Source organism: Rattus rattus, chromosome 8, assembly GCF_011064425.1.
Source record: "Rattus rattus isolate New Zealand chromosome 8, Rrattus_CSIRO_v1, whole genome shotgun sequence".
NCBI classification, from domain to species: Eukaryota; Metazoa; Chordata; class Mammalia; order Rodentia; family Muridae; genus Rattus; species Rattus rattus.
Window position 1 is genome coordinate 113,886,293 of NC_046161.1, and position 20,456 is coordinate 113,906,748.

The 20,456-nt window shown below is 42.9% G+C and overlaps 1 protein-coding gene across 1 annotated transcript in view; it reads left to right on the forward strand.

Moving 5' to 3' along the window:
* The window catches only part of Topaz1 (testis and ovary specific PAZ domain containing 1), a 55,094-nt gene that overhangs the window by 31,766 nt on the left and 2,872 nt on the right, over positions 1 to 20,456 (forward strand). Inside the window, exons 10-18 of the mRNA XM_032911269.1 lie at positions 1,225 to 1,376; positions 1,576 to 1,668; positions 5,387 to 5,502; positions 9,261 to 9,327; positions 10,391 to 10,565; positions 11,384 to 11,484; positions 16,566 to 16,731; positions 17,354 to 17,518; positions 18,970 to 19,173. Of these exons, the coding sequence (XP_032767160.1) occupies positions 1,225 to 1,376; positions 1,576 to 1,668; positions 5,387 to 5,502; positions 9,261 to 9,327; positions 10,391 to 10,565; positions 11,384 to 11,484; positions 16,566 to 16,731; positions 17,354 to 17,518; positions 18,970 to 19,173 (1,239 nt within the window). The remainder of the gene's footprint in view (positions 1 to 1,224; positions 1,377 to 1,575; positions 1,669 to 5,386; positions 5,503 to 9,260; positions 9,328 to 10,390; positions 10,566 to 11,383; positions 11,485 to 16,565; positions 16,732 to 17,353; positions 17,519 to 18,969; positions 19,174 to 20,456) is intronic.

A 20,456-nucleotide genomic window follows, 5' to 3' on the forward strand; every position in this document is an offset into this window, starting at 1 on the left:
ACACAACGGGGCTGGAGATTGTGAACATCTCAGGCAGTCAGTGACCGCGTCACACGAGTTCACTCCTCATAGCCCACATGGTAGAGGAAGAACACTGACTCCCAGAAGCTGTGCTCTGTCCTCCCCATGCATGTGCCCTGGCACACATGGCCACGCTCGTGTACACGCAAAATAAGTAAATGTAATACGTAGTCAGAAAACAGACGTATCTGTATGTTCTCAGGGAAAGCATGTAATAATAAAACAGCTTTATGACAAAGCCAACCATTGTTACATGACAGTTTTGGTTTGAGGTTTTTTGTTTTGGTCAGTTTTGGATTTGAGGGTTTTTTAAAATATTTTTATTTATTTATTTATTTATTTATGGTTGTTTGGTTTGTTTTTTAGTTTTGTGAACCAGGGTTTCTCTGTAGATCAGGCTGTCCTGGAACTAGCTCTGTAGACCAGGCTGGCCTGAAACTCAGAGGTCAGCTTGCTTCTGCCTCCCAAATGCTAGAATTAAAGGTGTGTGTGCGCCTACACCACCCAGCTGTTAGCGTATTTTTAAACCTATTTAACTTTATGGTTTTGCTGAACTTTTTCATTAACTAGTGACTTTCCCAGGCAATATTGGGTAATTCAAATAGTAATGAGTATTTGTGGTAGAAATAACATAAAATTAAGTGATTTTTTTTGCTCAGACAGTTTTAGCTAAAATGTGCAGATTTGGGCTAAAATTTTGGAATGGGAACAATGATTAAGTCAACTCCGTCAATTTTAGTAACATTAATGTGGGAAAAACTGAAAATTGTTAAGTGTTGTACCAAAAATAGATTAAGGAATTAGATTGACATAAACTACATTCTTAAAGGTAATGGATAATTTCTTAGTCCATAACAATAAACTGAAATAAAAGATTCCAGGTCAGTTTGTTGACAGAGTTGAAGCAATGAGTAATAAGTGTCAAAGTAGCCCTCACCCCTCACCGCACTACGTGCATCTCCCTGTCCATGCCTCGGAGCCTTCTGGGAGTTGTGCCTTTGCAGCTCACTCACACTGTGCACTTCACACCGTGCACACTGATGCTGAACGTGACTTCTCGTGTCACCGCCATTCGTCATTTTGACTTTTTGCTTTCATTCTCATCGAGTGTTTCTGTCCCTTTCAAGGAATGAACTGATATAAATCTTTACAGAAGATTGTACTTAAGAGCAGCAAATGACTCATTTTTTTTTTCACTTTCAGCATACATATTTCTGGAGTACTACAGAAAGTTCCCCCCAGGGATACACTTCAGTTTACAAGTGCTAAATGACCTTTTGATTTCTTTACTCAAGCATTGCTTATTGAAAGAAGTCTTCCAGGTAGTGCAGCTCAGCATAATGGCTAAAATGCTGGTGAGTACCCTGGCGCCTGCCCCTCTGCACGCGTGTGTTTAAAGCTAGCCCTTCCACCTCTGCCTGCCATGTATGCACAGACATGTGCACAGACTGACTCCCCAGACCACAGATGCTCAGAATTGGTGATTTGTAAAATGCAAGGCACACTGAGAGACGTGAAACTGAGTGTGATTTTCTGCTTGTCTGTTTCATTCAGCCTGCTCTGAAAATATTACTAAAAATATTTGAGTATGTGGCAGCTATGAAGCTAAGGAATGCTGTACCTGCTTTAATTGAGATTTTTTGCAAGGTATGATTTTAATCTTTTATTTCTCATAGGGAATAACAAAAGAAGACTCTTTGCACATGATTCTTTATCTGTCTTTTATTAATGTTCTACTTGTTCATAAATGATCTTTTTTTCTCCAGAAATAGTTCAGAAGCACTCTCCACTGTTTATCTTCCCCTTAAACAAATCCTTCTAAGAATTCAAATGACTGCTTTCTTATTACAAATTACCCTTGTCTCTATTTCCTAAATATAGCTAAGAGAATTCTTTCTCTGAAATATTTAAGGTCACAACAAAACAAATCAGTATATAAATAGAAAATTGTAACTAAAATAAAGTAGTTAGGAATTGGTTTTAAAGTTGGCATTAAGTAAAATGAGAAATAAGAATTTTAATGCTCCCTAAAAACACATTAAATGTGTGTGTGTGTGTGTGTGTGTGTGTGTGTGTGTGCATACATGGAGAATTAGGCCAAGCTGCCTAGATATCAAGACCCAGGAATCCTGTCTCTGCCTCCCTACCACTGGGATTGCAGGCCTTGGCCTCTGCGCCTCGGTCTCAGGGGTCCTCATGCTTGTGTAGCAAGCATTTTACCAGCTGAGTCGCGTCTTCAACTACCAAGACTAACATTTGTTGAATGCTTCAAAATACCTGATAAGCACCAACCAGCACTGGATAAAAACAGGGGTGGTGGCAAATGTCTACACTTCTAGTCCTCCAAAGGTGGAGGCAGGGGGCTCGGAAGTAGCTAGTCTGAGTCCAGGCTGGGCAACATGAGACCCTTCCTTAGAAAAGTGTTTCTCAACCGCAGCAGTTACAGAGAAGCAGAGAATGTCTAACAAACAATGATTTGGTTTATCTTGGGGGCTGGGGGCGTTGTGCAGAGGTTGTTGGTTCCACAGTTAGTGTGAAGCCATTATTCCCAAAAGTTGTTTAATGTAGTTTCAGCATCTGGAGACTTTCAGGGTCCAACAATGGCAATATAATATTTCTTTGACTGTTTTTGCTCCTTATTCTAGCAGTATAATGTACCCCATCCAATAAACTACAGACATGGAGAAAACAGAAATTCAGAGTTTATTTTATGTTTGTAAATAGGCTGTTAACCTAACCTCGCTTGTTAAGACAGATTTATACTTGGTTTTGGAGCAATTTTAAAGGATAGTGGTTTTTTGGTCTTGTTTTGCTTTTCGAGATAGGGTCTCATCGTATCGTTCTGACTGCCTGGAACTGACTACAGAGACCAGGGTGGCCGCAAACTCACAGAGAATTGCCTCCCTCTTAAGTGCTAGGATTAAACATATGAGCCTCCATACCCAGCTAGCGGGCAGCTTTGAGTGGAACGGGTTCCCAGGCAGCTAATTTGTTCTTTCACAGCTATTTTAGTTGGCGCTGTCCATCTGGTCAAACATCAGAGGATGGTAGGGAGTGCAGAGACCTGCAGGTGTGGTTTGAGATGTTTCAGAGTAGGACAGTGGCCCTCATGGGGCTTTCTGTATTGTGTCATCAAGTTCCATAGCTTTAGAAGGGAAGCTGTCTTCCTTTTTAAAAATAAAATTGGCCATGCTTTACATCCAGAGGAGCTAAAAGACATAGTTCAAAGACTCAAGTTTGTAATAAGCAGGAAGCAGTTTTTCACCAAAACAGTTTCCAGTTTGTTTAATCAGATGGCTTAGAAAGGAGTTTCAAGGACCTGCTCAGAATTCAGTATTGAGTTTAAGGCAGTTTCCCTACAAGTCAAAAAGAGGAGATCCTCGGTGAGTTTCTACTATTCCCTTTAGTAAAGGAAACTCTGATTTGAGCTTTAAGTTTTTAGTGACCAAATGGCAGGAGAAGGCACCCTCTCCACTCTCCTGCTGCTTTGTTATCCCATCTGTCTTAGGTGAGGTCTCTATTGCAGTGGTAAAACTCCATACCTGAAACCAACCTGAGCAGGGGCCTGTGGGTTTCGGTTTACATTCCCTAATACTAGGCCTTCATGAGAGGACAGCAGGATAGGAAACTGAAGTCAGGAACGGGATCAGAAGCAATGGAGGAAGCTGCTGACTGGCCTGCTTCTCGTGACTTACTCTGCCTACTTTTTCATGCAGCCAGGACCCTCCGTCCAGGAGCAGCACTCTTCTCAATGGGCCACATTAGCCGCCGTTTAAGGAGATGCCCCACAAGATTTCCTATTCATCAGCCTTATGGAGGCATTTTCTCAGTTGTAGTTCCCTCTTCTCAGATAATTATAGCTTGTGACAGCGTGACAAACAAACACATAAACAGATATAGCCAGGATACCGCCCTGATTTGTAATCCCTCCTCCTCCCTTCAATAGATGGGGAAAGTAAGTCAAACATTCTCTCAAGGACTTAGGACAGGGTGCAGTGGGCTACAGTACTTGCCATGAAAGCATGCGGCCCTGAGTTTCAGACCCAGAACCCACTGTAAAGAACTACTGCAACACGGATTCTGTAAGCTACAGACATGGGGGGGGGGCAGAGACAGAGGAGCCGAGAACACGGATTCTGTAAGCTACAGACATGGGGGGGGGCAGAGACAGAGGAGCCGAGAAGCCAATGGGGACAGCTAGTCCGGGGTACACAGATAATGTATCTGACTCAAACACGGTGGGAGGTTAATTTACTGTCAGAAGTTGTCTTCTGATGGAGAGAGATGCTCAGTGGTTCTGACTGCTCTGCCAGAGGTCCTGAGTTCAATTCCCAGCAATCTCTAGTGGCTCACAACCATCTAATGGAATCTGATGCCCTCTTCTGCTGTGTCTGAAGACAGCAACAGTGTACTTACATAAAACAAATAAATCTTAAACAACAAAAAAAAAGTTGTCTTTTGACCACATGCAACCATGGCAAATGTGCTCCCCAAATCACACACACTTCGTGTGTGTGTGTGTGTGTGTGTGTGTGTGTGTGTGTAATATTTATATATATTGTATATTTATATATATATCATATATATCACACAAAACAAGTAAATGGTAAGGTATGAAGATCTCACTGTGTAAGTAACTTCCCAGTAGGAGACTATAACCACAGTAGACTCTAAGAAGTGTTGTTCATACACCTTCAGCTGAGTCAGTCTCCCAGTGGTGAGGTAGCAGAAGTCACCATAGCTTCAAGCCTTCCCAGCGTATTAGGACAACTTTGGGATATCTGCCTCCTGTCAATCCAGCCTCAGACCACAGGTATCCAGGTACTTTAGTCAGCACTCTCCATCCAAGCTGAGGTACATGAAAACGACAAACAGCAGGGCCAATGAGAATTGGGGGTGGGTGGGGAGAAAGCCTCAGAATTAAGTAGATGACTGCATGCAGTCAGGTAGTCGGGCAGGTGGTTAACTTATTAAGTAAAGGCCAGGTCTTCACTGGCAAACCTCTCACCATTTACTGCCAGGGACGAGGCTTCAGACCAGAGCACACTGGGACAGGCAGTGCCAGATAAGAATTACACAACAAAGTAGTTGAGACAACCCAAGAATGGAAAGAAAGTTCAATTTTGATATTCAAAAATATTGTATGCATGTTCCCATGTTCGCTTAAAAGTCTGAGGACATCTTTGTGTGGTTCTCAAACACTTGATAATATTATGCTTCAAACTTTGCAAAGTTTTGATATTTCAATTCCCCTGTGCCCATGTCTGACCCCTGCTGCCACTGTCTTAGTCAATTCTCACACATTGGCCTCTCAATTCTCTCACATTTTTACAAGAATTACTACTCTTTTTTTCTCCTTCTGCAGTTCATTGAGGCTGGGATGGTACCTGACCCAGAGCACTTGAACTACATCGTAAAGCTTTTACACCAAGCACAGGCATCCCAACAAGAAATATCTGCAGTTCTGGAAGCCAAATCGAGGTAAGATAAGAAACTATCGGGTCTGTATCTTGGTGAGGACACCAAGAGAGGTAAAATCAGAGCTCGTCTCAACAATCCTGTCTCAGGGGTAAGTTTGTCACCCATTATAAGCCCCTTCCTGTCTCTGACCACCGCTGACCAGAGTCTGACTCTGCTCCATCCCTCATTTAACCACAGTGTCCACTAAGGGCAAAGAATCTTCTCTTCCTTACGTCTGACGGCTTACTTAGCTGTGCTCAACATCATGCTCCACTGTGTGTGTGAATCACTTTAGCGCTTACTTAACCGTGCTCAACATCATGCTCCACTGTGTGTGTGAATCACTTTAGCTTTTGTTTTTTTCCTGGCTCACTCTTGTTACCTTGGTGCTCTCACTTTCCCCTTGTTCACTATGTCTACTCAGCATATGAAGCCACCATTGATTTAATCTCTAATTTAGTATACTGCCCTAGGACTGGGTGTCCTCTTTGGGAAAGCACTTGCCTGGTATGTTCTAGGTTCCATCTCTAGCAAACAAGTAGTGCTACAATAGACCTGTATTGAGAATGGGAGAGAAAATCTTGTTGGGTTGGCGAGATAGTCAGTAAAGTGCTTATCACCTGAAAGTGAGGACTTGTTTAGTCTCTAGCTGGTCATAGATACTTGTGATCCTGGTGCGAAGAGAACGAAGAAAATACAAGTAGATACAGACAGAAGTATCTTGGATCAGGTAGTCTGGGCTGTCTGCTAGGGAAACTGTGGCACACCAGAAGCTCAGCGTGTTTACTGTATAGAGTTCTTACGTGCAGCTGAGTAAGGAGGTTGGTGATTACATATAGATTAACAAGGAGGCAAGGTCTATGGTATGCAGCTGGATCAAGGAGTCAGGCTGCTAATCTTAGTAGGAGCAGTCTTCAGGAATAAACATCCAGGGAGAAAGCGATGGTAGACATTTTTTGCACATACTACCAACATATGGACCAGAAGAGAAGGCATTACCATTTCCCTCTGAGTCACCCTTGAGGAAGGGCTTTGCCATTCTTCATACGTCTGAGGCTCTGGTTCCCTCTGCTCCTACAGGACAGATCCTGAGGACTGACCCTGAGGTTCACCTCTGAGCACTCCTCTCCCCCTCTACACACACAAAGTTATTTCTTTAAAAGAAAAAAGGCATAGACATATGTTGCTGTAAAATAATAAAAAATAAAATGATTTTAAATCCCTCACTAGATCCGGCACCACAGTGCCCCAAGATATCTGGTAGACATCTTCATCTCAGTCAGCAAAGCACCTCACCTGCTCTGCTCCATCCCATATCACACTGATGATGGCCTCTCTCTGAGCCTGGCAACAATCTCTCTACCTATCTAGTCCCCAAGGCAGGCTGCCACCATGCCAGAAACACACATCCCACCTCTGTGGTGGCCCAGAGTCTCTAGCTGCTGCACACTCTCTTAAACTTAAACCGCCACATGAAAGAACACACAACACAATAACCTCTGATTCAACTGATAAGATGTAATTGCCCACCTAGACACACAAAGCCCTGTACACGTCCATCCCTTACGAACATTCATAACAATTGTAAAGGTGCAGAGTGGAATCTTAACGTCAGCCTCCATGTTCTCTCCACGTGTCTTCCTCCACTCTCCCATTCCAGTCCCCTCCTCTTCCTTCAAACTTTGCTCCCGCCCATCCTTCCTTCTCGTCCAATGACAGGCCTTGCTCTATCTTGTACCTGCCTACACCTGCGTGATGACATCATCCTACAGACATAAATTGTAAATCCTCAGGAATAAAGGGATCAGTACAGACCCTCCTGCCACTGAACACATGAATGTTCACTGTGTGTGAACTCAACAAATGAAATGAAATGGAACGATTTCTAGGTCTAAATACTTGTATAAAGTATAGAAGATATTTAATCCACAAAAAGCTCTCCTAGTGGCCAGATAGTTTCTCTTGAGAAGGCTACTCATATTTTAAAGATGAGTCCGGGGGCAGGGAGGAGGGTGTGAGGGAAAAAAAGATGTGTTTGAGTGAATTTACACATAATTCCAGAAAATGGGAAAGACTAATATTTATTGGCCTATATTTCTTTCTTTCTTTCTGCAGTTGATTTGTTTGTACCCAAGTGGTCTCACTATATATGGTCAGCGCTACACTTGGACTCCCAATCCTCCTGTCTCTATCTCCCCCATGGTAGGACTGCCACCCTGATTAGCTTATCAGCATTTTAGAGGCAGGTATTGCCCATAAACAAAAATCACAGTGGGCCCTCACAGTGACACACACCTGTCACTCAGAGGCAGAGGCAGATGGCTCTCTGTGCGTTTGAGGCCAGCCTGGCCTGTATAATGAGTTCCAGAACAGCCAGGGCTGCATAGTGAGACTCTGTTTCAAAAAATTAAAATTAAAAACCAAAGTGGGTACAAGAAATCAAGAGATACCAGGTGTGGCAACTCATACCTGTTATCTAGCTCTGGGTGACAGAGGCAGGAGGATCAGGAACTCAAATCTATCACTGGCTACATGGCATGTTTGAGGCCAGTCTGGGTTACATGATACTGTCTTCAAGCTGTGGGGCTGGAGCAGGGCCCCAGCAGCAAAGAGCACTGGCTACTCTTCCAGAGGACCCAGGGTTGATTCCCAGCACCCATGTTGTGGCTCACAGCCATCTGCAACTCCAGTTCTAGGGGATCTGATCCTATCTGCTGGCCTCAGATGATACCAGACACTCCTACTGTGCACATACGTGCAGGCGAAACACACTTTTACATGTTTAAGAGCTATAAACCAGTGTCTTTCATGAACTTAAATGTGAAAGTCCTTGACATACTAGGAATGAAAGACACATTCTTTAACTTGGTAAAGAAAGCTGTAACAAACCAACAGACATACTTGAGTAAAAACAGGAGTTTTCTCTTCAAAATTGAGAACAAGGCAAGGTACTACCCAAACTTCCATTAAGACCATTTACCCTTACCTTCTGGCCCACGTGATACAACATGAAAATAAAAGATGTATAAGTTGGAAGTAAAATAATATCCTGTACTTGTAGGTGACATGAATTGTAAATCTGTGTGACAAAGAACCCTAATGAATGGGTACAGCAAGGTTGCAGAATGAGCACCAGCCCACAGATGAGCCCTGTTCCTGTACAACAGCAGTGAGCCTAGGAACCAGCATCTAAAACAGCACTATTGATAATAGCTCAAAAAATGAAATGCTAGGTAAAAAGTTTACAGAACATTCTCTAATTGTGTGCTGGAAGCCATGAAATATTGAAAGAAATAAAACATACTGTTTATGAATTGAGGGACAAAATAAACATGTCAGTTCTCCCTAAGTTCATTTATTGGTTTAATTCAATTACAGGCTATTTTTTTGTAGATAGAAAAATAATTCATTTCATTTCACATGGTAGCACATATCTGTAATACCATGAAGGCTGAAGCCAGGAAATCAGACGCTGGGGCCAGAAGGTGGCTCAGCAGCTAAAGGCACTTTTCATCAAGCACGATGATCTGAGTTCAGTATCCAGAACACGTGGTGAAGGAGCAGCCTGACTGCTGCAGGCCATCCTCTGACCGCCACACGCATGCTGTGGCGTGGACGTGCACACATATAACATACGCCCACATGCATAAGCATACAAATGTGGGTTAGAGAATCGGCTGGCAAAGAACTTTGGGTGTGTCCTCTGTGCGTCAGTCTTTCTCAGAACATTGGTGACTTGGGGATGAAGTGCAAGTAACCAACTCTTCTGTCGTTTGAAGGTTGCAAGTGAGGCAGCTGAGAAAGAACTGGACATGTGACTTAGACTCGGCCCTAAGTGAAGTGGAGGTATGACATTTATCTTCAAAGGAACTGCTGGCCTGTGAGAACCAGTAACAAATGTTTGAACAGTCCACTAGGAATAGCTTTAGAAACATCGCTGCTAGAGAAAATGCTAAGGAGGAAAAGTCTGGTAGTTACATTTTAAAGATTAATATTTTGAAAGGTAAACATGGGTGGAGATCTCTTTCTGAGTGTGCACACCCTGAGTTCTAATTCAACTACCTGTTCCCCAGCATACAATAAATCTAGGATTGCTGTTTTAAATTAATCCTGAAAGTTACTTCCATTTCAGAGTTAACTTGTATAATAGTAAAATCAATTTAAAACTTGATTCAGTGCTGGGCAGAAGCTTGGCTGATGATAGATGGCTGTGGACTGAGCTGATGGGAGCTAGGACCATAGTACACTGTCCTGGTATTTAGAAAAGAAAGAAGGGGTGGCTAGAGAAATGGCTCAGTGATTAAGAGCTCTTGCTACTCCCGCAGAGGACCTGAATCCAGCTCCTATCGCCCAAGCCAGGTAGCTCACAACTACCTGTAACTTAAGCTGTGATATGCGGCCCCGCCTTTGGCCTCCACATGGTAGATCCTTGACACAACCTGCGTATGCCACAGAAATCTTCTCTTAGTTTGTTATTCAAAATAGAAGATGGTCTGTTTGCTGAAATCTCTTCTGTGGGCCCCAATTCATAAATGGCCAAATAGTGGTAAGGCGTGCTCCCTCCAAAAGCAGCGCAGTGATAACGTATTGCTACCGGGATGCCCATGTGCCCTGGGGATGATGGGGACGGCGGGGATGGTGGGTCTCATGAAGTTCTGAACCATCAAGTCCTGGAGTATTTGAGCAGCCGAATAGTTACATGTTCACAGGCTCAAGTGCAAGGTCAGTGGTGTTGCTGTGTGTGGCTTGTCAGGTTTTCAGTTCCCACTTATTCTAACAGACAGCGCCTTCCTTCATGTGCCTGTGTGCCAGCATGTGCTTGCAGAGATAGCAGAAGTTTTACTTTTTCCCTCTTCCTCTTCTTCCTTCTTTTTTTTTTTTTTTTTTTCATCTTTACTAATCTTAACAGAATTGTAAAGAAAAAGGTGACTGGACCAAATTGGGAAACCTGTACATTAGCATAAAAATGGGCTGTGAAGAATTTGCAGATTTCCAGAGATTCTGTGCCTGTGTTGCTGAAACACTCACAGAAGATTATAAAGAAGAAAGGCCAGGTGTTCCCTTTTGTGAATTTGCTGAAACAGGTAAAATGTTACTGTTTTGTTTTGAGAATTGTGTGGTTCTTAGCTGGAGGGTAAAGCTCTCCTGGTGCAGAAGGCCCTGTTTCAAGTTTCAAATAGACTGAAATCTATGGACTTTTCCATCGACTTATTATGTTAGGTTACAGTTAAAGGACAGAAACTTGTTTTTAGTATCAAAGTTTTTGTAGAACATAAATGTATTTTCTTTTTATTTAGGTTAATTATTATGATATGGGAACACCCAATTTTTTATGCCATTGATGTTTCTACTATCTACAAATCAAAAAATATTGTGTAGCCTTAAAAAAGGCATTCTCCTGATATTGTCACCATGCAGCTTGACCTGGCCTTACATTTGTAATCTTTCTACCCCTGCCTCCAAGTGCTAGGATTACAGAAGCAGGCAACTATGTGGGGTTTCAGATGTTGTTCTGAAGTGTCACCTCTATCATCGAGTGAAAGGCCAGAGAGTGACTCTCCTAGGCTATATATGTAGCCCATACAATCTCAATTTTAAACAATTCTTTGAGAATAAATCAACTGTTGGACACATGCCTCTAATCTCAACACTTGGGAGGAAGAGGCAGGTCAATCTCTGAGTTCAAGGCCAGCCTAGTGAACAAAGTGAGTTCTAAGACAGCCAGGGCTGTGTAGAAAGACCCTGCCTCAAAAGCACAAAAAAACAACAAGCACTATTAACTTTCAGGATGGATTTATTGGAGGGACAGGCTGTCAACACTAGGTCTGTGACATGCTGTCAGTAATTCTGAGTCATTGTAAGTGACTGTCTCCATGTCTTCCCATGTCTGCTTATGTTTCAGTTAGCAAAGATCCGCAGTACAGTGAGGTGGATAAGACTTTGTTGGGAAGGATCGGAATAAGTGCTGTGTACTTCTACCACAGACTGTTGCTGTGGTCTAAGGTATTTCATTATATATTAGTTTGGTTTAGTACAGAGAATCTTAGTTTTAAAATCACGAAGAGAATATGGAGTAATCCTTCAAATCAGAAATTTTCTAAGAATCACTTCAGCCACGACAGACATGAACCCTGACTATTTAATGAGTTCTTAGTTTTCACATTTGTTTCCCTACCAAATAGATGTGGAAAGGGGGTGATGAGACACAGGTTTGCACAGGGGGTGATGAGACACAGGTTTGCACAGGTGTGTACAGGGGGTGATGAGACACAGGTGTGCACAGGGGGTGATGAGACACAAGTGTGCACAGTGGGTGATGAGACACAGGTGTGCACAGGGGGTGATGAGACACAGGTGTGCACAGGGGGTGATGAGACACAGGTGTGTGACACAGGTGTGTACAGGGGGTGATGAGATACAGGTGTGCATAGGGGTGATGAGACACAGGTGTGCACAGGGGGTGATGAGACACAGGTGTGCACAGGGGGTGATGAGACACAGGTGTGCACAGGGGGTGATGAGACACAGGTGTGCACAGTGGGTGATGAGACACAGGTGGGTACAGGGGTGATGAGACACAGGTGTGCACAGGGGGTGATGAGACACAGGTGTGCACAGGGGGTGATGAGACACAGGTGTGCACAGGGGTGATGAGACACAGGTGTGCACAGGGGGGATGACAGGTGGCACAGTGGGTGATGAGACACAGGTGGGTACAGGGGTGATGAGACACGGGTGTGCACAGGGGGTGATGAGACACGGGTGTGCACAGTGGGTGATGAGAAACAGGTGGGTAAAGGGGTGATGAGACACAGGTGTGCACAGTGGGTGATGAGACACAGGTGTGCACAGGGGTGATGAGACACAGGTGTGCACAGGGGTGATGCGACACAGGTGGGTACAGGGGTGATGAGACACAGGTGGGTACAGGGGTGATGAGACACAGGGGTGATGCGACACAGGTGGGTACAGGGGTGATGAGACACAGGTGGGTACAGGGGTGATGAGACATGAGTGTGCACAGGGGGTGATGAGACATGGGTGTGCACAGGGGGTAATGAGACATGAGTGTGCACAGGGGTGACAGGTGTGCACAGGGGGTGATGAGACATGGGTGTGCACAGGGGGTGATGAGACATGGGGTGATGAGACATGGGTGTGCACAGGGGGTGATGAGACACAGGTGGGTACAGGGGTGATGAGACACAGGTGTGCACAGGGGTGATGAGACACAGGAGTGCACAGGGGGTGATGAGACACAGGTGTGCACAGGGGGTGATGAGACACAGGTGTGCACAGGGGTGATGAGACACAGGTGGGTACAGGGGTGATGAGACATGGGTGTGCACAGGGGTGATGAGACACAGGTGGATACAGGGGTGATGAGACACAGGTGGGTACAGGGGTGATGAGACATGGGTGTACACAGGGGGTGATGAGACATGAGTGTGCACAGGGGTGATGGGACATGGGTGTGCACAGGGGTGATGGGACATGGGTGTGTGCACAGGGGTGATGAGACATGAGTGTGCACAGGGGTGATGGGACATGAGTGTGCACAGGGGTGATGAGACATGAGTGTGCACAGGGGTGATGAGACATGGGTGTGCACAGGGGGTGATGAGACATGGGTGTGCACAGGGGGTGATGAGACATGAGTGTGCACAGGGGGTGATGAGACATGAGTGTGCACAGGGGGTGATGAGGGGTGATGAGACATGGGTGTGCACAGGGGGTGATGAGACATGGGTGTGCACAGGGGGTGATGAGACATGGGTGTGCACAGGGGGTGATGAGATACCAACTGCTCTATTGGATTCTGGAGGCCATGCTAAAATATTTTCATTTGAAAGTTTTGAATTTATAATTTATTTGACAACTCCTGAATTGTCATTATAATCTTGAAGGATCACAAAAAATTTTCCTTTTTTATTTATTAACTTGTCTATTTATTTATTTAGACAGGGTCTTTCTATATAGTCCTGGATGTCATGGAATTTGCTGTATAGACCAGGCTGGCCTTGAACTCATACTCCTGCTTCTGCCTCCTGAGTACTAGGTTAAGAGGCATGCACAAACCATGCTCAGCCTCAAAATACCTTCCTTAAGATGAACCCAAGATGTTCACAATCATCAAGACTCTTTGGAAATCACTCGTTGAATACTCTGAGAGACCATGTGCCACATGTCTAAGTCTAACTATTAATAGAGCCCATTATGCAGGTGCTCTGGGGATTCAAGATGTACTGTTCTGTTTAATTTCATTTAGTTGTATATGTGCACATGTGTGCATACATACATACATATATGTATATGGCGGCATGCATGTGGTAGTCAGAGAACAATTTACAAAAATGTCCTTTTTTTCTCCTGCCATTAGTGTAGTCGTAGGGACCTGGCTCAGGTCCGCAGCCTTTACATCAGAGCCATGTCCTTCCTCAGCCTTCAAAGCTACACTGTATTTATAGCCTTTGGGTTTCCCTCAAATGATAATTGAATTGTAGGCTCGATAAAGTTCACATAGAGGGAATGAAAAGTCAATGTGAAGGGAGGAGCTGAGGATGGACTCAACAGAAAGTGAGAGTAAATATCATCACTATAAATCAAGTGTTAAAGTGTAGGTTCTGGTAACTCTGGTTATTTCAGAATTGAACAGCTGTGTACTAGCATTTAAGCATAGGTTAACTTGAATATATGCAATATACATGGATTAAAAAGAATTTTTGCACCAAGACTGGCTGAACAGAGAGTCTGTAGGTTTCCAGATTTAATGCTCACTGTGTAGGATGGGTCCTCTGTGCTGCAGGGTCTAGGGGACGGCAATCATAGCATTCATTTCCTGGGCATGAGTGCCTGCACACTGGAGACTGTTGAACAAAAATCTTTTTGACAGTGTACACATTAAGCTAAAACTTTAGATTATTCTGATTTATTTAGTTGTTATTTCTTAGGTCATTAAGACATTGGTGAATTTTTTCTATCTTAACAAAATTAATTATTATGCTCGGAGAGTTGATTTTGAGTGTCATCACTAGGAGGTAGTTTGGGGTGTGTGTGTGTGTGTGTGTGTGTGTGTGTGTGTGTGTGTGTGTGTGTTCTGATTTTTTTTTAGCTTTCTTTTGGTTGAGGACAGGAATCTAAATACCCCTGACTGTCATAGAACTATGTAAACCATGCTAGCCTTGAACTCACAAAGATCCCTCTGCCTCAGCCTCCTGGATGCTCTGATTATAGGTATGTACATCAGATCCAATTCAAGCCCATTCCTTTTTGAATATAAGGTAACATTCTTGAAATTAATCTAAAATTTATAACCTGAAAGATATATTTATTTATTCAAATTAAAAGTATTTTCACATCATAATAAAAATCTGGTTAAAGGGGCACAGAACAATAAGGGTCTGTGAACTAAGACCCACAGTCCACATTGTGCCTGTAACCTGGTTCTACATAGCCCACACACTCAGAACATTTTTAACATATCCTTAATTTAGACATTTATTTCTTGTGTGTGTGTTTATACATGTGTATACATGCATATGTGCTTTCCCATGCTGATACATGTGGAGACATGGGTTGTTTTCTTCTGCCATTGTTCCACCTTATGAGGCAGGGTTTCTCTTATATTTTTGGTTGTGAGCCTAGCCTTTAACGGCTGAGCCATCTCTCCAGCCCGAGGCAGGGTTTCTCAATGAAGCTAGAACTCTCCCTTTCAGCAAGCCTGACTAGGCAGCAAACGTCAGGGAACCTCCTGTCCCTGCCTCCTCAGCACTGGGGCTCTAAACATGTGCTACACTGCCCAGTGTTTACCTGGTGCTGGGGATCCAGGCTGATGGCTTCAGGTTGCATGGCAAGCATTGTACCAGCTAAGCCATCTGTCCAGCCAGTGCTCTTAACCACTAAGCCACTTCTCCGGCTGCTTTTTTTTCTTTTTATATTTTTAAAGGGTTATTCATTAAAAACAATAGAACTTCAGCCACCAAATGTTGCTGTCAAAGACTAAGTACTTACTGTCGTGGTACTGAAGAGGTCGTTCAGTGGTTAAGAATAGGTACTGCTCTCACAGAAGACCCAAGTTCAGCTCCCAGCACTGAAATCAGGTAGCTCATAACTTCCTGTAACTCTAGCTACAGGGAATCCAACACCCCCTCCTGGATTCCTCAGACACCTACCTCCCTGTACACATAGCAATAACTTAAAATGAAAGAAATATTTTTCTGAAAGTATTTATTGGCTGGGCACGATGGCCCATGCCTTTAATCTCAGCACTTGGGAGGCAGAGGCAGGCAGGTTTCTGTGAGTTTGAGGTCAGCCTGGTCTAATTATAATTAAGGTATTTACTGTTGAACTACTAACAGAGATGGTAGAAGGCTGGCCCCTAATTTAAAATAGTAATACACACCCAAATTCTTATGTCCAAACCAAAGGCAGTCTTCATGTAGAATCTATCAAATAATTCATTCACTGAGTTAAAAAAAAATAACTGTTTTCAGCTAACAATTTTGCCTCCACTGCACTAGCATTTCATCCAAATTTGGTGACAAATTATCTCCATTTCCACCAACTCTTTTGGATCTCAGGATGGTAAACTATAAAAGGAACAAAACACACGATAGTTTTCCATATTAACCCATGGAAGCCTTTTCCCAGACAATGACATTTTTGTTTTGTTTTGATTTTGCTTGTGTGAGTTTTGTTGAAACAGAGCCTTCCTATAAAACCACGCTATTCTTAAACTATCAGTAGTCTTCTTGCCTCTACTTCCTACGTGCTGAGTATGTAGGCACGAGCCACATGCCCAGCTCCACAGTCTTCAGGGAAGACACTTAATGCATAAACATCAGTGAGAGAAGAGCTGATAGAGAGGGAGGGGATGGGTAACTCAAGGTCAAGTGTTCGTCTCCTTTTCCTTCTTTCTACCTTTATGACCAAATAGTAAATGCTCGAGCAAAGTCTTGTTGCAGTTTGGTGGCTCTGAGTCTAGCATAACAATTGAGACGTAACTGTCTCCTGCATGTTACCACTGAGTTTGTGTCTCTAATACTGTAGATGAATGATACTAGTGTTCTTTACTTTTATTCCAGGGAAGGAAGGTCTTAGATATACTATATGAGCTAAAAATACATTTTACAAGTTTAAAAGGACTTACAGGACCTGAAAAAATAGCACCAAGATGTCAAATTGTAAACGTTGCAGCAGAGATTTTTATCAAAAGTGGGAGCCTAGATGGTGCCATTTGGGTACTGAGGGGTAAGTCCTGACATCTGCATGCACAGAACCTGTTATCTTCTTGTATCCCTGTGTATATAATTGCCTCAGCTGACATGAGCTCAAGTCGATAGCTTGGTTTGAGCACCAGTGAATATATAGACAGGAAAAGTCACTATGGTATAAACTGATTCAGAAAGTGGCTTTAACTTTTTTTTGACAGAACTTTGTTCTTGATAAGGCCTAGTTGTCATAGAAACTGTGAGTCTGAAACTATTACAGTTCTATTCTATTGATTTTTAAAACATTATTAGAAGCCGGGAAGTGGTGGAGCATGCCTTTAATCTCAGTACTTGGGATGCAGATGGATCTATGAGTTCAAGGCCAGCCTGGTCTACAGAGCAAACTCTGGACAGCCAAAAACACTGTGTCAGAAAAAAGTAGTTAGATGTGTTAACAAATTGAAATATAACATGCCAAATTAAATTCAGGTAATCCACCTTTAGAAGGCAGGTTTGGCTACTATGGGAAATCTTAGCCGTGACTTCATGGCCCCAGTATCGACATGTGTAGGCAAAAGTGCCTTCAAACGAGATAGTTATTCCAACTGTGATCACCCTAAGAAGTGTCGTTTTCATGGTGCGCTTGTCTTCTCTTTTGGGAGAATCGGAGTGGATAACCAGCACACCACTTTGGCCTTGTGACAGAGCGGATGTGCTTCATCGTCACAACTTGCTCTGTGCCATCGCACATGAGATCCTGGGCAAGAATCTGTACAAACAGACATTTGAGGTCTTGCGGAACCTTCCAGGCTTTCAGAACTCTCAAGGTACATTTTTAAAAGTCACCTTCATAATCTTAAAAAATGATTTATTTTTACTTTATATGTATGAATGAGTGTTACATATGTGTATGTGTATCACACACATGCCTGGTGGCTACAGAAGGAATTCAGTCCCTCTGGACTTTAAGTCACAGTCGGTTTGTGAGCCATTTGATGTGAGTGCCAGGAACTGAACCCAGGTCCTCCACAGGAACAGCAGTTAACTGCTGAGCTGTCTCCCCAGCACAGCCTTCATCTTCTGCCAGTTAATAAGACAGATCTCTGTTCTGCCTAGGCCTTATATTCAGTATTTTTAATGAAACTATTTTCTATAAAATATGTTCTATATAAACTCTAAATGTATGCTTTTGAAGATGCTTCCGTGGGTTATTTGTCAGCAGCTCCCGTCAGCATATCCTTGTTCCCTGTCCACACCTCTGTACATTATGAGCATACCTCAGAGCTTAACTTATTCTGCATCTTGGCAATCTTGGAATTAATGAGTTCTATTAAAGGTTAAAGCTCAAGCTTTAAGATAAGAGGATGGAGTCTATGAGCAGAAACTTTGGTCACAAAAACCGTAAGAAGTTCAGAGAATGATACAAAGAGTACAGAGAGTGATGTAGGACCTTCCCCAGGTCTCTCTGTTTCCTCTCAACTTCATCTCCATTGATTGATGGAGATGCTGTTGTAGGAAGTGCCTTCCTGCTGATGATGCTTTTTACCTCAGTGTCCCTAGCACAGTGTCTGCTATTCCACTTTCCCTTAACAGACAGTGATGTTGATAATGAGGCAAAGCCGGTGTAGACGTGGACAGAGTTGTGCTGCATCCTAGAATGACAAACTAAAGGAGTTTCCTTCTTTATATGTAGAGCACGGTGAGGGGCTATGTAATACGTTTAGAGTTTTAGGCAAGTGTTTAAGAAGTTGTAAAGGGTAAAGAAATTAACTTTCTGATAGGGTCAGGACCACTTAAGATCTGACAGTGGCATGGACCTAACTGAGTAAAATAATTCCCTACAAATTAATTATTATGATACCCATTCAAGTGTTTTTTAAGTGAACATTAGAATTAAATATATTTGAGTCATGAAAAACTGAAGGCAGAGGTCTGAGCTGTACAAACAGATCCATGAAAAATTTTCAAGACTGCAGATTCAGGGCTATGTAGGGACCAAATGCAGAGAAGTGAGTGCAACTTCTAGGCCTTGGTCAAGCTTTTGACATTCCCCATTACAGAGGAACCCACAGTGTTGCTTTTGCCTAGAGGTGTTTTGTTTCTTACTTGGAGAGTATGAAAGATGATCATACTTCAGTGAGTCTGATGTCTGCAGTGGGGAGATGTGGGGAGCCGTTCTGAGCTGTGCAGCCGGCGGGTGTGGGGAGAGAGGTGGAGTTTATTGGTCTCTGTCACTGACCACTTTCCTTTCATTGTGTCACTGCTTCCTTCACTTCAGAAGCAATGGGGGTGTCCCAGTCCAGCCTTCTCTTTAATGAACTCCTGGATGCCTGCATAGAAAGCAACAGTCTTGGCATATCCTCTTCTGTAGCAGACTTCATGGTTGCAAAGAGCATCCCGATTGACTTCTCCTTCCTCAGGAGGCTGATAACGTCCTTAGGAAGGAGCTGTTTGTGGCTCAAAGCCAGAGCCCACTACAAAAGTAAGTTCCATTGAAATGTTTTGAGGAATATGTTGGTTTTGATTATTTTCTAACCCAGGATCCATCTATAATATTTAAAACTAAATTTTTACATATGCAAAAATAATGGTTGGTATATATTCAGAGGCGGTGGTCTGACAGATGTCTGCTGTCTTTTGAAACCTGTTTTTTGGGGTTTTTTTTTTGTCTTTTGTTTAAAAGTGTCATCTTTTTTCTTGGCTGTTAATTCTAGTAAAAGGCAAGCAAAGGACATAAAGGACAAAATTTAAAATAGTTTGACATATCTTAAAACACTTTGTAAAAGGGTTGGATGAATTGAAATTTAAATGTTTGGGTGTCAGACATCCTGGCTACCCACCTGAACTAGAAGTGTTTTCTCAAACTCCCAGCTACAATCATTTTTAGCAAGTGGTAACTTTTCTTCCCAATGAAATAGGAAAATAATTAGACTGCATTATAGGTAATAAGTTTAAGTGATTAATACACTTTTTTTGGAGAGTTCCTTAGGTTTTAATTTTTAACAGTCTCAGGTTTCATGCATGTACACACACCTAAACATAAAATAATTAAGTTTAAATATTAACGTGTTAATGGAATGTCTTTGGATCATGTCTCAGAGATTAGCGTCATCACCTACACTGGGTTGGTTTCTTGAAGGAAAAAATAATCCCAAACATTTTAAACAAAATCTGCATAGCTTTAATTTGATCTTGGTAAACTGTATATAATACTGTCTATGTCCAGCTGGATAGTTAACCTAAGAGTACCAGCTATCATTTCTAATAATCTGCCAGAACTGTTCCCTGGAAACATGAGGTGTTGGACTTGAGCCGGTGACTGTGGCAGCCACACAGGGAGCAGAGCTCATTTGTTCTTGTGCTCGGCACTTGTCAGGCGGAGTAGGAATACTAACAGCCACGTGGTTTGACGGCACCTCTAAGTAAACTCAGACTGCCACAGAGGCAGTTAACAGAGGCGGCACGCTCCCATTACGGTCTATCTTTTGTATTTGGAATTCAGTGTAGACAGTGACCATAAAAGCATTGGTTCTTCATAGACCAAACCCCATTAAAACCTAAATAGCTGTTCTGGCTATGCTCCAGTCAGGAAGTCTTTCTTCTTGTTTTGGAATAATCTCACGATACGTAGCACAACTCGTCCCTCCAACTTAGTCCTCCTGCTTTAGCCTAAGTGCTAAGATCTCGGGCACGTGTCACTATACCTGGCTCTCTAGTCTGAAATTATGTCATCTATGATACTATGGACCAGAAAAACATGGGCAC